At 38.2% G+C, this 17,032-nt stretch overlaps 1 protein-coding gene across 1 annotated transcript in view; it reads left to right on the forward strand.

The window, feature by feature from the left end:
- The window catches only part of LOC129495535 (thrombospondin type-1 domain-containing protein 7B), a 741,731-nt gene that overhangs the window by 696,613 nt on the left and 28,086 nt on the right, over positions 1-17,032 (forward strand). The window contains exons 17-19 of the mRNA XM_055303120.1: positions 176-317; positions 2,450-2,565; positions 4,742-4,859. Coding sequence (XP_055159095.1) covers positions 176-317; positions 2,450-2,565; positions 4,742-4,859 — 376 coding nt within the window. The remainder of the gene's footprint in view (positions 1-175; positions 318-2,449; positions 2,566-4,741; positions 4,860-17,032) is intronic.

The following is a 17,032-nucleotide window of genomic DNA, read 5'->3' on the forward strand; positions in this document are numbered from 1 at the left end:
ACAAAAAATAATTTCTACTGAATCACAAAATGGTTTTATTTTCTAAACACTATGTTTAACATTCTCAGTTGGCTTTTCCCTATAGCTGTGATATGTTATTATACAGATAATCATATATAATTTACCAACTAAGTCTGGGTCCATTCTAACTTGGCCTGCTGTTTTATTTTCATAGTCATGTGATCCTCACTCAATGCAGAGAAGAACCCGCCATCTGCTAAGGCCCCCACTGAATTCAAGGACATGTGCTGAAGACTCACAGGTGCGGCCTTGCCTCCTCAATGAAAATTGCTTCCAGTTCCAGTACAATCTAACAGGTACAGTTGAAATCCACAGCCGTGCCATTTCCCCTGCACACTGACTAATGGGAGAATGTGTGTGTATGTTTTCATTCTTGGGATTAAGGTCTGACAGGATGTGAGAGTGTATTGCACGGAAAGGCTGAGGATTTGACATTTCCAGTGTCCCTTCACAAAAGAAATGCCCACTTTTGACATGTAGGTTCAGAAAAGCCACCTGGAATCTCTGAATTCCAAGATACTTAGAAAGACTTGGCAAAGTTTCAGAATAGAATTGAATTAAGCCATGATAAACTGAAACAAGAAAAATAAGCAGCAGGGCATAATTTACCATTTAGAGAAGAATGTAGCCATGCTGTCATAGCATTTAGCTCTTTCATGGCCCTTATTATTTCAAGAAATTCAGGCTTGTGATGTACTTTGCTCTATGGTTCTCAATGAGAATAAATGGTAGACCTGAGTGGACAGGGATATTTTAGAGGCACCAGGAAATCCCATACACTTCATTATTCAGCCACTGCTCAGGGTTTTTCTGTTTACCACAGTGCGTAATACCACAGACTGTTTAGTTTCATTGACTTGCAACCTGCCATTCCCTGCAGTAGCCGATATACAAAATGCCACCAAATGTAGAACCATGTTAAGTCTCATAATTGAATTCGGTGCTGACAACCAAACTATCACATGCCTGCAGAGGCCAGGCAATAACCTCTTCAATTCCCTACTGAGGTCACAGTGGCACCACTGAGATTTCTCACATAGAAAACTTCATAGTGAATTCTAGGGGGTAATTTGATTGTCTTTATTGATGAAAGATGATCTAGTGTATTGACCTTTTTGTCTAGTTAAAGGTACTTCAGATCCTTGATTTTCATAGTAATTTTTTTAGAAATACAGTACAATTTGCTTTCCTGGAAGAACATATCTGTAAAATGCTGATTTTTATGGGGCTCCTGGGTAGCACAGTCAGTTAAGTGACCAACTTTTGATTTCCTCTGAGGTTGTGATCTTGGGGTCACGAGATAAAGCCCTGTGGGGGGGGGGGGCTCAGCAGGGAGACTGCTTCTCTCCCTCCCTCTGCCCTTCCTCCACTAGCACACAAGTACTTGCCCTCACATGCATTCTCTCTCCCTCTCTCTCTCAAATAAATAAAATAATATAGTTATTTTATGTGTTTACTATTCCTGTTACATCACAGATCACTTATCCAACATGAAACATGTCTTCAAAGAGATTCTCAATGTTTATCATCATAGAACACTCTACACCAAAAGTAAGAGGTGTTTTTTTTTTTAAGAGTCAGATTAGTTATGGGATAATTTGTTCAAACTCCCAGTTGTCTAGTTTGTAATGCAACTCTCCAAATCTATAAAATCTTCCCTCATGAGAGAATAATTTGAAAAAATTAGATTTTCTGTAATAAATATGTGGTTCTAAGGTCTTTCTCTGTTCGTTCATTCTTTCTTTTATTTTCTTTCTTTCTTTCTTTATTTTTTTAAAGATTTTATTTATTTATTTATTTATTCATGAGAGACACAGAAAGAGAGAGGCAGAGACACAGGCAGAGGGAGAAGCAGGCTCCCTGTAAGGAGCCTGAAGTGGGACTCGATCCCAGGACTCCAGGATCACGCCCTGACCCAAAGGCAGACACTCAACTGCTGAGCCACCCAGGCATCCCTCTCTCTGTCCTTTCCGAGGCACCTGTCTTAGGTCCATGGTACTGAACATATGGAATGGTTTAGATGATTGGATTTAATCCTTGAAAATATTTTCAGCTTACGTCAAAGGGGAGCATTGTTTCTGGGTTCCTTTTCTCTGTTATCCCCAGCAAACAGATGATTCCAAACTAGTTTTCCTTTCCATCCTGGTTAGTGTCTTTCCCTCTTCAGTTGACAGTGACATGGTCTTTAACAAACCATTCAGCTTTTTACTTTTAGAACGCAAATTTAGGAACGTAATTCACTTTTATTTGTTTGTTTATTTGTTTTGCAATTAAAGAATTGTGGGGTGCTTTTTGAAGCCACCTGGGAATGATTTTAGGATTATGTATACACTGTCCTTCCTCACCAATGCAAATAATCAAAGGTTTGCTGTCTTTTGCTCACATGACCATAATTCTGAAATTCATTGTGGTGATCCTATACCTGTAGAGTGGAGCACATGCCAGCTGAGTGAAAATGCCACCTGTGGACAAGGCGTCAGGACGCGCCTTTTGAGCTGTGTACGCAGTGACGGCAAGCCAGTTGGTGTGGACCAGTGTGAGCAGGTAATTTGTCTATATTTGTATCTCACACTCAGAGCTGTGTGTATCTTAATATTAGTCTGCAGCCTTGATGCTTGATATAAACAAGCTCTGATTCCTTCTGGAAGCTTCTTGAAGCTTAGGTTCCGTTAGAGTGAGAGCTAACTGGTATAGCGCAGTTATGCTTTATTAGTTTGAATTTAGTCAAAATGACTAGGAACTTGGTCAAAATGAAAAATCCTTTTGCACTAAGTGGAGTCATTAAAAAATTATTTTTATTACTTTCAAGAACTTATATAGATGTACTTGCTTGCTAACAAATTATTCACAGCAGGTGACTTTAATATTTAGATAGGACTCTGTATTAGGCCAGTAATTCATTTGCATACATGAACACTGTGCCTTTCCTTTAAGATGAACACTGACACTTGCTACAGGAATATGCTGCTCATTTTCTTAGCAAATGATCACTAGGTAAACAGCACAGTTGTATTTTTCTTCTCAATCTAAGTTAAAATGCCTCCCTACCAAGTTCCAATTAATGAGTTCTGAATTTTTTTTCATGTTATTGTTCCTTTTTTTCCTGTGATAAACTGTGTAGACTTTGGGCAAAAGCTGTAGTCAAACATGTTCCAAAGAATTTGCATTTCCTTCCTAACAGAGAAAAACCTCTGTGGGGACAGAATAGAATAAATATAAATAATAGAAATAAAGATGACCACATGCTATCACACTAGAAGAATCACCAACATGGTCTTTGGACTAATTTGAAAATACGGGGTCAGTTAACTCAGGTTTCCACAGAAGCTTCTTAAACAAATTGGCAAAATGAAAATCGGTCCCGTTTCTCCTGACACAGGTAGAGTCCACAAGTGGAATTAAAATAAAAAACAAACTTTCCTCACCTATCCTGACTTAAGTATTCTCCTATTAAATATTTTAAAAACATGGCTCTCTGAACCAGTCGTACAGCTGGTTCAGATAAACAACAACCCTGGGACCAGGCCATCTGAAATTGGACATCCCATTCGGTGAAATACTCTAAAACCAGATAAGAAAGTGCAGAGTTATGCCCACCAAGTGTCAGCGCTTTATTTTAACATTTCATTTAATCTGACCCACCATGAAGTTGTCTGCTTTAGGAAAAATAAATCCCCAATCTACTGCGACTCCAAATACATTGAAAATCTTATTACATTTGGTGTATGTAATAAATCTTTCCTCTGATACAAAGTAAGATATGAACTATTCATTAATAGAAAAATCAGTTTCCCTGCTTTCAAAATACCATATGTTCAATGAATATTTTAAAAATATTAGTTTAAAGAAGTCCCAAAGTATTAACCTACCTGGAATATCCCTATATCTCAAATGGATTGAAGATCCTATGTGGTAATTCCACTCTTGCCCATGCAGCAGATAATCATGCTATAATCATTCATTTTAGCTTGGTGTGAACATTGCTAACATTTAGCACGTGTTGAATGTCAGAGTCCTCTTCAATAAGTGCACAGTCTGTGATTTCTGTAGCAGTTTTTCATTATTCTTTCTGTGTTTCTTAGATGATTTATTTTATTTCGCTAAGATCTCTTCTATTTGGCCATTAGAAAAATCTATAGATTTTGGCTACATGCTGGTTTAAGAGAGGGCAAGAGAAAAATAAACCAGGTCATCAATTTTTCTCATGATTTAGAGTATGGTTATATTTTCAACCTAATAGGTCTTTTTAATGAGTATATTTGGGTTGTTGATTCTGCTTTTATTCTTATTTACTTTTTTTAGCCTGGCTAGCTGTTAATTTGGAGCTCTCTATGTACTACTGGCCCATCCAGAAGTGCAAAGTAGCTGAATTTAACACTGAGGCATCCTCCTGTTTCTGTGTTTGCTAAGTGAGGACAGATTTCTGTGTCACATAACTGCCTACTTTCCCAGTACCCTAATTACAGCTCTATTCTATAGTTGAGGATTAAAAAGAAAGAAAGTTGGGCCAACAAACTTCTATTTTGTGAAGTTAGGACAACCATTTCCTAGGACTGCCATCAATTTATATAAGAAAGGATATTTTTCCATACAAAATGTAGAAAGATTATTATCATGGATTAAAGGGCAGAGAATAAAGTTTTTCTCATGAAAGGATAGTGACTTGATTTGACAGTGATATGATTTCTGCAGTAAAATCATATTTTATTTCCATCTGCAGCGTAACTTGGAGAAACCCCAGAAAGTGAGCATTCACTGCCTGGTGGAATGTGTGGTCAACTGTCAGCTCTCAGGATGGACAGCTTGGACAGAATGTTCAAAGACTTGTGGCCATGGAGGTATTTGGTTTCCCCATGTTTGTTCCTACCAAACAGTTTGGTTTTTATTTTTTTTATTAATTTTTTTAATTTAAAATTTTAAAAAAGATTTTATTTATTTATTCATGAGACAGAGGGAGAGAGAAAGAGAGAGAGGCAGAGACACAGGCAGAAGGAGAAGCAGGCTCCATGCAGGGAGCCCCATGCAGGACTTGATCCCAGGACTCCAGTATCACACCCTGAGCCAAAGGCAGACACCCAACTGTTGAGCCACCCAGGCATCCCAATTTAATTTTTTTAAATAGGCTCCATGCCCAGTGTGGAGCCCAACGTGAGTCTTGAACTCACAACCCTGAGATCAAGAGTTGGTCACTTAACCGACTGAGCCACCAGGCACCCCCATAGTTTGGTTTCTAACTATCTTTCTCTATGTCATAGCTTGACAAATGGGCATAAGGTTGGCCAGTAGAGGGAATATGAAGCTGACCCAGAGGGGAAGCAAGATAGAACTTGATCTTGTATCAGTCCTTTATGTCTAAGTAGAGGTTGCAAAACTGACCTGGTCACAGTGGCAGACACTAGAGGAGCTGCTAGCCCAGTAGGACAGTGTTTGTTCGAAAGGTTATAAGTTTGGGGCTCCTGGGTGGCTCAGTTGGCTAAGCATCTGACTCTTGATTTCATCTGAAGTCATGATATCAGGCTTGTGAGATGGAACCCTGCCTCAGGCTCTGCGCTGGGTGTGGAGCCTGCTTAAATTCTCTTCTTCTCCCTTTGCCCCCTGAGCTCTCTAAAAAAAAAAAAAAAAAAAAAAAAAAAAAAAAAAAAAAATGGCCTCCATGGTTTTTGGAAGAAGTATGTATTATATAAGTATAGCTGGATCCTGTGTCAGGGAAACCCCCAAGTCACAATAGCTTAATATCCTAGACTAGAGACTAATTTTTCACTCACATAAAAGGAGGGGTTGTTTGCACTTTAAAAAGTCAGTCAAGGACACAGGCTGATGGAGGGTCTATCACTTTAACATGACCAATTTTCTCTGGAGGGTGCCATCCAGTTGGCTCCATGCAGGTTTTTATGGGACAGTTTGGAAGTAGCATACATCCCTTCCATCTATATTATACAAAATTTAGTCCCATGTTCCCAGCTCAATGCAAGATGATTGGGCAGCAAATGCAGCTTCTAGATATCCAGTCACTTCTCAGCAATAGTGTTACACTATGGAGGAAAAGGATTATAAATCTGTGGTGAACAGATAGCAACCATTACCACAAGTTCCCAGGATCCCAGTGGGAAAATGATATGCAATGGTAAGGAATGAAAGGCAAATGATACTCAGAAGCTTGGCAAATGGATATATAGATGGCACTCCAGCATCAGCCTCAAGTAAGGATTAAGACTTTGTCCATAGAAGAGAGCACAACAAGAAAATAATTGGAACCTATGGTTTAGGATAGAACTCTGGTTCTGAAAAAGAGTTCTAATTTATCCCAAGGTAGTAGTCAGTTACTGGAGGAGGGTCCTAGGGTAAAATCTTGTTGTATGGCTAGGCACTAAACAGGGGAGAAGAAAGGAAGAATTGTAAATTGCAAGAATCATGGAATCAGGATTGGGAGGAGAGTATACCGAGACCTGGATCTGATTGCCAAACAAAAATATTTGGGAGCAGGTTTCTAGAAGTGACTGGACCATTGGCACTAGGACATAGATGCATTTCTCAGCCTCTCCCAAATAAGTGTGCTGGGGTTGCAGATAATTATCTGCCTCAGTTGGGATTATCTAAGGAACTGGGGCAGGATGCAGCATGGAAAAGGGGTTCTTCTGTGAACTTAGCTCTCAGATTTTGGAGAGGGTAGCGATGAAAGCAGTAGTCAGGATTTGTATGAGGAAAATGGGCCTAAGGAAACTGAAAATGACTTCTGCAAAGAACATCACTCACAATGAAAATATGGGAGTCACAATGTCCAATAATGACATGCCATTTCCTGCACAGCTGAGAGCCTATAAGGAACCTCAGGAAACCAAATGGTAAATCTCAAGATTTCAGTTATTGAACTACTGCTCCTCAAATGTTCTGATCAATAGCATGTTATAGTTTCCAGTTGGGCATCCACTTTAAAGTTGGGTAAATCTAGGTTCAAGTTGCAGCTGTTTAGGCAAATTACTTAATCTGATTCTCAGTTTCTTTATCTATAAAATAGAATTCATGCACACTGGAGGTGTTTTTAGTTTGAGAATCAAATGATACAAAGTATATGAACACCTAGCACAGTAATTGACACATCATGGGTTTTTATTGTATGTCAATTTCCATCTCCATCTTCTTAGCCCTCAATAGTAGAAAGGGTCATTAGAGACTCCCTAGGATCTTTCAAGGAAAATTCTATAGACTTAGTCCCTCTGTCTCCCAATATCATTTCTCATCCTTTCACCCCACTTAAAATCTATATATTACAATAACAGCCTAAGTGTATTTTAAAAACTCAAATTTGAACAATTGTTTTCCTATTAACTTAAGAGTCATTTAGCCATTAAACAAATACCCATGTGCTAGTTCTAGTTCAGTGTGTTAGGGATGCAGCAGTGGATGGGAGGTAGACACTTGTCCTTTTCTCATGGAGTTTACTATATAGTTGTAGGACAACAGATGGTAAACAAGCAAACAGGTAATATTTTATGTTGATGAGTTCACTACAGACTCATACAAATGAGAGGTGTTTTTCATACTAGTGATGTCTTTTGTCAGAACTGGTTGTTCCTCTGTCCAGCAATGACTCACCCTGGCTATTCTACAGCTATAAACACTGCAGTCTTGTCCTCATGGGCTTCTGGGGAGTGTGACTTTTATAGTGGTAAAGGGTAGCATGGAAAAGTAGAGAAAGGATGAAGTCTGTACTGTAAATGTGGTCCACAAGGACGTGTAGGATCTCACCCATGCCTGTCTCTCTATCTCCATCACCCTCCATTGGCACATTGGCTCTCTCTGTTCTAATACAGTGTATTTCATTCACACCCTTGAGTGTGTGCTACTTTTCCTTAGGTGGAACATCTTACCATCACCTCACTGCTGCCTCCTGTTACTCTCTTCTCATACCCAAATTGAATCACAATTAATCACAGGTAACTCTGTATACCTGAGGGGCCAAAGACCTTGTTTGGGTTCTTTGTGGGTAAATCCCCCCAGTTTCCATGAGCACAGTACCTGACACATAGGAGGAATTTCAATTAATATCTGTCATTGCTCATGTGGTTCTGGATCATAGGGAAAACTCAAAGGGGACGAGCCTACAGACTGTATCACAAACCCAAAGGCAGCCAACCCCTGCCAGTTTTCCTCACCTTCTAACTAAGTGCATATTCATAAGTACCATTACTTAGGACAAGACTGTGTTCAATGCAAAGGCGACATATCTGTTTATTATTATTTTTGCCTGGCAGTCCAAATTCTGCCACTGTATAAAGTCAGTGAAACTCGACATATCTCTGTGTTATGCTAATATACTACCTTTAAAAATAAGAGCCTTAACTGTAGGTTTAGTGTTCAGGTATTACTTTAATTTTTCAAACAGCTCTGTTAGTACTGTGGATGCAACAGCCCGTTTGTTAGAAAGACAAAAACAAAAGAAAAACCTTTCCATATCTGAATCCCACTATTGGAGAATTTTAGGTAATTAGAGTTTGAACTTAAATTCACCTTTTCTAAGCCTCAGAATAATAAAGAGAAACAATCAAGGGTTTCCTAAGGAAGTAATTTTGTGAACTAACATACCACTGGGACTGAGGAAGAAAAGTTAACTACTTGGAGAAATCAAGTTGCATAAAACATTTGGAAGTCAAATAAGTAGTATCCCTTGGCATTCAATGTAACACTAGTTATAAACCACCTCTAGCCAATTTCTAAGGGTTTATTAGGATATCTTCTTGGGAATCCTTTCTTGACCTTTAGATGTCTCGATCTTCTGAATTGTTAGATGTAATAATAAAATACTTTTAAAATAATTTTTAAATAATAAAGCATATTTTAAAATTAAAATTTATTTGAATTTTAAATACATAAAATTTTAATTCAAGGTATTATTCCATAATCCTGATATCTGTCAGACCCTCCAGTGATCTAAATGAGTGTGTATTCCATGTTCCTTTTACTCATCCAACAAAGATTGAATTTTTTTACCTGTTATCCTGGCACCTACAGTCTCTTCTTTCATTGTCAAAAGTGGCAATGTGAAAAATAAATTATATGGTAACCGTGCTATTTAGACATCTGTTCTCGAAGACAGGATTGTAGAAGTGTATTCATATGTTTTACAAATATTCATCGGATGCTTTCAGAGTGTTGGGCATTCTCCCAACAGCTGAGGCCACACTGTAGGGAAGAGAAAGGACCCCAGGCAAACAGAGTCCCTTGACTTCATTAAACAAATATTCCAGTAGAAAATTGGATGGTGATGACAAGACAGATAGCAAATAACCAAGAAAATAAACACAAAAATGGCCAATGTCCAAGAGAAAACCAAAACAGATCATGCGATGGAGCATAAGGAGATCAAGTATGTTACACAGGAGTGGGGGATAGTGGGATAGTGCTCTTACTCAACTTCACAAGCATTTTCTGACTACCTCTAACATGCAAGGCTATCAGGACCTACAGACAAAAACCTAAAACTAAGTATTTTTCTAATTATATTTGTGCCCTATTTCAGTCTTAAATAAATTGAACTGTACAAAGAGAATAGGACACATAGCCATAGAATGTTTAAACACCCACCCTCCGATATTGCTGAGGGAACCTTTGTGCTTACATTACATTATACCCCACGGCTCCCAAACTTCTCCCCAGTTGCAGCCCCAGTCTTAAGAGCACCACTCTTTTCTGATCATCACCTACCCCTGCCATGGGCAGATAGTAATGTGTCCAAAATGAGAGAATTGTGTATTTAGATCATGCCTTAATCCTCGTGCAGCACGACCTAAAAGCAATAAGCAAACAGTGATAATCAAAAGCAAAAATGTATGGCACAGATGAATGTGTTTCTTAAAAGAGACCAAACTCTGGAGCTGAAAGGATTGGAAACTATCATTGAAAAGCATCTGTACCTTCTCCCTTCTGAGACAGTGTGCCAGCGGCTGTCTTTTGTATGAGCCGCTTTCATTTTTTCAACTGGTGGTGGCAATGGGACAGAAATCATGAGAAGAGATAGTTTATTTAGTCGCATTAAAGTGGGCAAGCAAGTTGCACGGGAGTCTGACTCCAGCACCTGCGGCTCTCGGCTGACTTCTTTATCAAAGGCAAAAAAGTTCACACAGTTGTCTCAGTTTATAAATTTGCTCCTGTCAGGCAAATGGTGCTGTGCTAGATGTCTCAGATGCTCCCTCACAAGCCATACTTCGCCATCAGATCCACAGAACTACATTGATCTGGGAAGAGATTTTGAAATGAGCTCTTCCTTTATTTTCCAAGTGTCTGGATTGCCTCTTTAATGTACACCTGATGCTTGGCATATACTTTCTAATTGTGTTAAAGATTTCAAGGTCAGAACAGTTCGAATCCAATTTATTTCACGTTAGAGAGAGACTGATTCTAAGCTTCCACTAAGGGATCTTTTTTAGATAGATTTCAAAGATCAAAGCTTGTAATAGAAGAGCTTAATATTTGGATTAGTCATGTTCTTTGTTGAATTTTCATCAGTTCAATGGAATGTAGAACTCCCTAAATTTAGCATATCATGAATTATTCATGATTATTATTTAACTGATAACACTCTAAGAATGTTATTAATCCCAAACTATGATTTCTTTCCTATTTCATATTTTGAATTCAATGTATATGAGTTTATAATTTCTATATTATGTAATCCAGCCTGATTCTTTGTTTCCCAGTTGGCATATAATTTTTCTGTCAACTCTAGCCTGTAATGAAAAAATAATTTTGTATTAACTCCAAAGTACCACAACTTTGTGATTTTGCTTATTATTATTATTATTTTTTAGCAAAGGTAAGCTAGTAACCGTCATTTTTAGTGTCTGTATAACTGTCATTTTTAGTGTCTGTGTTTCCAGTGTGGTATCCTTTATCAGGCACAGGCCAACAGTTATAACACTTCAAACATATTTCTTATATCAAGCAATTAGTTCCTATGACAAGAGAATAAGAAGCTAAATTATTAGAATGGCAGAATGGGGAACACAAAAGACTGAACAGGAAACCAGAAGATCTGAGCTGTCAAGCTGGCTTTTCCAATGGCAAGTTGTAAGACTTTGAACGAGGCTTTGCAGAACTCACTTGCACTACTTTTTATCTGTAAACTGATGAAATGTTACAATAATTTAGTTTTAACATCTGTTGGTCAAAGACACAGATGTTAATAGCCAGGAGTGTTTTAGGAACTTGTTACAACAACACTACAAAGTGTAGGCATAGGCAGAACTTTACAGGTAAGGTGATAAACAGGTAACCTGCTCAAAGTCATGTAGCTTGTCAGTTACCAAGGAAAGAGTCAAACCTGGGTTCAGGTGTCTCCAAAGCCCCCTTTGTTCCACTTTGCCCCTTTGAATCTGACACTGTACTTGTGTATGTATATGCTATGTCCATGGCCCTGTGTATCACTTTTGTAAAAATTCTCATAACTTATAGATATTTTAAAAAATAAGACAAAATGGATCTCAGATTGGAACACAAAGGGTGGTAAAGATTTTAAGAAGTCCCTCAGATTTTTAAGCCTCCTAAATGTATACTTATTTCATAATCAATAATGTTGCATATTATCTAGTCCATCAGTTGGGATGTAGCTGCAAGGAGACAATGCTACCAGGGAAACGTTTGACTCTGATGGACACTGTAGCTGCAGGACGGCCAGAATCACTCTCTCTGCCCTTGCATCACATGGGAAGCTCCTTATTGAGATATTTCTGCTATGTATAGGTTTTTACAGTGGTCTATCAAGTTTTGTTAGCTTTTAATGGGACTGACATGTGATTGTTGTGAGTAGAATGGGAAGTGAGTGGCCCAGAGCCGCTCACTACAACACTACAAAGTCTGGAGCTCTGTATTTCCAAGCAAAGTCAAAGGTGCCTAATCTTCTGTCCTAATGCATGATACCATTGTCTGTCTTGATCTCTAAAACTATGATCTTGTTATTTCTTACTTAGCTGACCTCACTCCTAGATAGATAGTCAGGGTTCGGACTAGCCTACTTTACTATGAAAGGCTTATGGAACCTTTATCTTGCCTGATTGAGTGTTCTCTAGGATGACAGATATCTGGGTGCCTGCAGCAATTTTCAGATAGACCAAGGAATCCCTCTATAGGGGAAACTCTTGGACCATAGCTCTGAATGCAGAACTGTTACCATGTCTTCCATCTGTAGCAATGCTAACCATAGGCCAAAGATCAGTCTTTAGGTTGCAGATCAGGGCCAAATTTTTTTCCTACTCTGTTACGTTAGAGAACAACATTGATCCCAAATCCACCTTCACCAGAGTATATTTAAAACAATGTTTATACTTACTTTGATTAAAAAAAAATCTAGGCAGTACTTTTTTGTTGTTTTTTTAAGTAAACCCCACACCACACTTGGAGCTCAAACTCACAACACCAAAATCAAGAGTCAAACACCCTACCAACAAAGCCAGCCAGGCACCTCAAAGTGATATTTTCAAGAGAATTAAATAGTAGATTCCAGTCTAAAGAGCCCCATGAAATCAACTGAACATTTTAGACACTGTAACCTTCCACTGCTTTCAGAAATTTACTGACAAGTACCCAAAACAATAAAGAGCTATCAGAGTGGAAGATATTAGTACTATAATTACTTTTTTTTACTAAAAGAAAATAGGAAATGTATTAATACAGACAACACATTTTTTAAAAGATTTTATTTATTCATTCATGAAAAACACACATAGAGAGAGAAGCATAAACAGAGGCAGAGGGAGAAGGAGGCTTCATGCTGGGAGCCTGATGTGGGACTCGATCCCGGGTCTCCAGGATCACACCCTGAGCCAAAGGCAGACACTCAACCGCTGAGCCACCCAGGCATCCCCAGACAATACATTTATTGCAGAGTAGACTAAGTACATATCTCAGACTTATCCAAGTAGTCTGACAATTACAGCATAACATCTGATGCCTGACTTGGATCAGATGAAAACCTTTGAGAAGCACATGCTTTTGGAGTAATACAGATCTTTGTTCCAATCCTGCTAGCTGGGTGATCTTGCAAAAAAATATTTAACTCTTTGAGCTTCAGTTTATGAAGTGAGAATAGTAATAACTGTGTCTAAAGCAGAGTCTAAGATTGAGATTCTTGTTGAAGTGATTTATTTGAGGGTGGTGGGAAGAACAGATGCTCTCAGGAGAAGGGGGCCACAAAGCAAGAAGGGTAAGGAAGGAAAAAGAACTAAGCAAGAATATGCTGTATCACCACTGTATCATAGCACATTATATTCACTTAAGTAACTTAGTCCCTCCCTTCCTAACAAGGAATACTTTTGCAATGACAAAAGGTATTATACAATAAATTGCCTTAACCAGAAACATATGTGATAAAAATTGATTAATAGATTGACATGACCAGCTATTAATGAGGTTTTTGCTAGGATCCCCTTGCTTCTTTTTATTTTGTCATCTGCTAGTATATGCTACTAATATTAAGTAGCAGGCACCAAAAGCTTAAGAATAAATTCATAGGAAGAAATACTTAAAAGTGGAAACACTGTATTCAATAACCTAATTGATCAGTGCACATCAGAAAGGACCACCATCAAATCAAGGTTAGTGACATTGAGCCCCATCCTTCGTAGTATAACTTAGGCCAGTCCCTTGTAGATGTCAGCTCTGGAAGACCATTCCTTGCCAACAATTATGCATAAGTCTTGAAAATTCAGTTCCTACTTAAAAGAAATAATGCCCAGGTGGAAACCAAACCAGTCATATTATTCAAATAACATGCTATAAGCTCAGAGTGACTTCTTATACTACTGTTACTATATTTATATGTCTACGGTGCATTGGAGTTTATGGGAATGTTCCTCTAAATTGCTCAGATATTTTACTTAATGAACTATTTAACGTTAAACAGGTATATTCTTTATTGCTCATTATTCTTGCATTTCCTTTTTCACTGTCCTCTACATACATACTTTGCATTGTTTGTCTGGTCATATTCAAACTGTCCAGAGCCATCAAAACCATAATTTTCATTTAATCTAGTGACCATAGTCAGGGCCACAGAAGAACTATTGTTTAAAGCAGGCAATGTAAAGATACATGATGGCTGGCTCCCTGGATCTGAAAGTCTGGTCAGAGAACAATTGCATTGATTCCATTTCCTTTTATGAATTTATAAATTAACAAATACTTAAACAGTTTTGAGAGGTTTTTTACTGCTTATATTTTCCACATTCCCTTTGTCAGTGGAGCCCCAGAGTGAAGTCTGAATACTTCAATGAGAATGTGATCCAATATGCTTTAAACCTATATGCAGGTACCAATATAGGCTTCTCTATGGGTGTGTATGTGGTGTGTGCATGTGTGTATGTGTGTGTGTTACCATTTGTGTATCTCGTTGTCTGTTTTTTTAATGGAGTTCTTACCATGTAATTATTTTTCTTTCATTGCAAGTAATTATAGCTAATTTAACAGTAGGTCCAATATCACTTTTGCTCATAATGAGTTCCCAATATTCCTCAAGAGAGGAGAGGAAAAGACTCAGAGAATTGCTAGCTAACCTACCCTACTATAATTTGGGTCTTTATTAAATTGGAAACATATTTTGTAAAGGAGTCCTTTTCTCTCTTTTATAGCCTGATGAGTAGATGAACAGAGTCAATTTCTGTTTCTACATCTCATTGGTACTGCTTGTTAAACACCTTATCTATAGCTACTATTGAATTCAGGTTCCAAAGAGATTCCTAGTCCTGTATCTTTTACTTTTATTGAAAAATATAAATCAAACAAGGGGAATCCAGACAGAGTGTCAAAGAAAATGCCCCTATTTTCAGATTGGAAGCATTAGTTTATGCATGGTAGCAATCTTCACTCTTACTCTGAGGGCAGAAGAAATCCAAGCTATGGTGTAAGAGGTTTGGTGGGTTGGGAATCATTAAGGATTTCATAGTTGCATGCATTTCGTATCATAAGCCCAGTAGAATACCAGTAAAAGCAGCCAAGGCCCATTCTAGGAATAGATATGAAATATTAGTTATTAAAATAAAGGTTAAAATAGAAGTTTTAACAACCACTTGCTATATTTTAGACATACTGTTAAGGTGATTTATATATGTTATTTTTTAATTTATATAATCAAGATGAGATGACTCTAAGGAATCTTGTCATCTCAGTATTTTTCACCTGAATCAGCATAATTGTAAGTTCTGAGGAAGCCAAACCCTTTATAATGTCAAAATATTCACTAACGAACTGGCCATGTATGAAGCCATCCCTCAACCAACAACCTTTCTACACTGACATGTTCCGTCATTTCATCATCGGTCTCTAGCTGCAAATAGCTTCTGTACCCAGAAAAAAAAGGATACAAAATGGAACAATCTGTACACCAAAGATTAGAGGGAGCACTTGAGAAAATTGATGAAAAGTGAGTGGAAGGCCAAAGACCCTGATGACCAAACTACAAAAGCCAGTCATGAAAAAATGATTTTATAGGGTAATTATAAAATTACATGAGAAATATTAGTAGCTGATTTATTATTCATCCTAATGATTCATTATTGCAATTATCCTCTACATGGTAGTTGATATTAGATCAAATAAACTCACCTGCATACCTTTCAGTTCCAGAAAAAGTCACATTTAGTCTTTGTTATTTATTAAAAATAATTTAATTCCCATTTAAGCAGATTGATTATTTTTTTAAGATTTTTTATTTATTTATTCATGAGAGACAGAATGAGAGAGAGAGAGAGAGAGGCAGAGACACAGGCAGAGAGAGAAGCAGGCTCCACACAGGGAGCCTGACGTGGGACTCGATCCTGGGTCTCCAGGATCAGGCCCTGAACTAAAGGCGGCACTAAACCACTGAGCCACCCGGGCTGCCCAAGCAGATTGATTATTAAGTGGCATTTTCCCCAGAATGAATTATCCTCAGAAAATAAGAACTTTCTGTATACTTTATTTTACAGAAGTGGAAATTCATGTTCAGAGGAGTTAAAATACTTCTATGTAGTCACATCATTTATGAGCTGTTAATTTGAGAGAACTGTTTTCAACTAGAGAATTTTGATGCCAAGTCCAGATTTCTTTTCACCATACATCAGCTATTTTAAAATTCCCTTTTTCTTATATTCTATATCACCTTGAAACTTTAAATATTTTTAATTTGACCACATTTTCCACTGCTTTACCCATCACATGAAAGTTTACTATCACCAAAACAATTTCTTTAGGCTCCTGATTTTATTTTTTTTAATTTTATTTATTTATGATAGAGGAGAGAGAGAGAGAGAGAGAGAGAGAGAGAGAGAGGCAGAGACACAGGCAGAGGGAGAAGCAGGCTCCATGCAGGGAGCCCGACGTGGGATTCGATCCCGGGTCTCCAGGATCGCGCCCTGGGCCAAAGGCAGGCGCTAAACCACTGCGCCACCCAGGGATCCCAAGGCTCCTGATTTTAGAGGTTCCTTTTAGAATAATCAGTGTTAAGAGATATTGTTTGGTTGAATATTCCATCCAGTTTGGTATGTGGGATCCCAGGCAATTTTAGACTACTACCATTGGAGATGGTAGACCTCCTTATTGATACCATCTGTATTCCATGTAGCTAGATTTAATATTTACTACTTCAGAATTTGTGAAAGAGTGAATAACTTGGGGGGTGTTTTCTCTGATTTATTTATATAACCCAAATACCTGACTTAAGAGAAAAAAGAGGGGTGCCTTGGTTAAGTTGCTGACTTAGGCTTAGGTCATGATCTTGGGGTTTTGGAATTGAGCCCTGCCTCTGTCACAGGGAGCCTGATGTGGGACTTGATCCCAGGACCCCGGGATCATGCCCTGAGCCAAAGGCAGACACTCAACCACTGAACCACCCAGGCATCCCTGTCAGTCTTATGTAATACCTAATGCTCATTACATCACATGCGTTCCTTAATGTCCATCACCCAGTTATGCCATCCCACCACCTCCCCCCCCCAGCAACTCTCAATCTCTTTCCTATGGTTAAGAGTCTCTCATGGTTTATCTC

This window comes from Nyctereutes procyonoides, unplaced genomic scaffold (assembly GCF_905146905.1).
Source record: "Nyctereutes procyonoides isolate TBG_1078 unplaced genomic scaffold, NYPRO_anot_genome, whole genome shotgun sequence".
Lineage (NCBI taxonomy): Eukaryota > Metazoa > Chordata > Mammalia > Carnivora > Canidae > Nyctereutes > Nyctereutes procyonoides.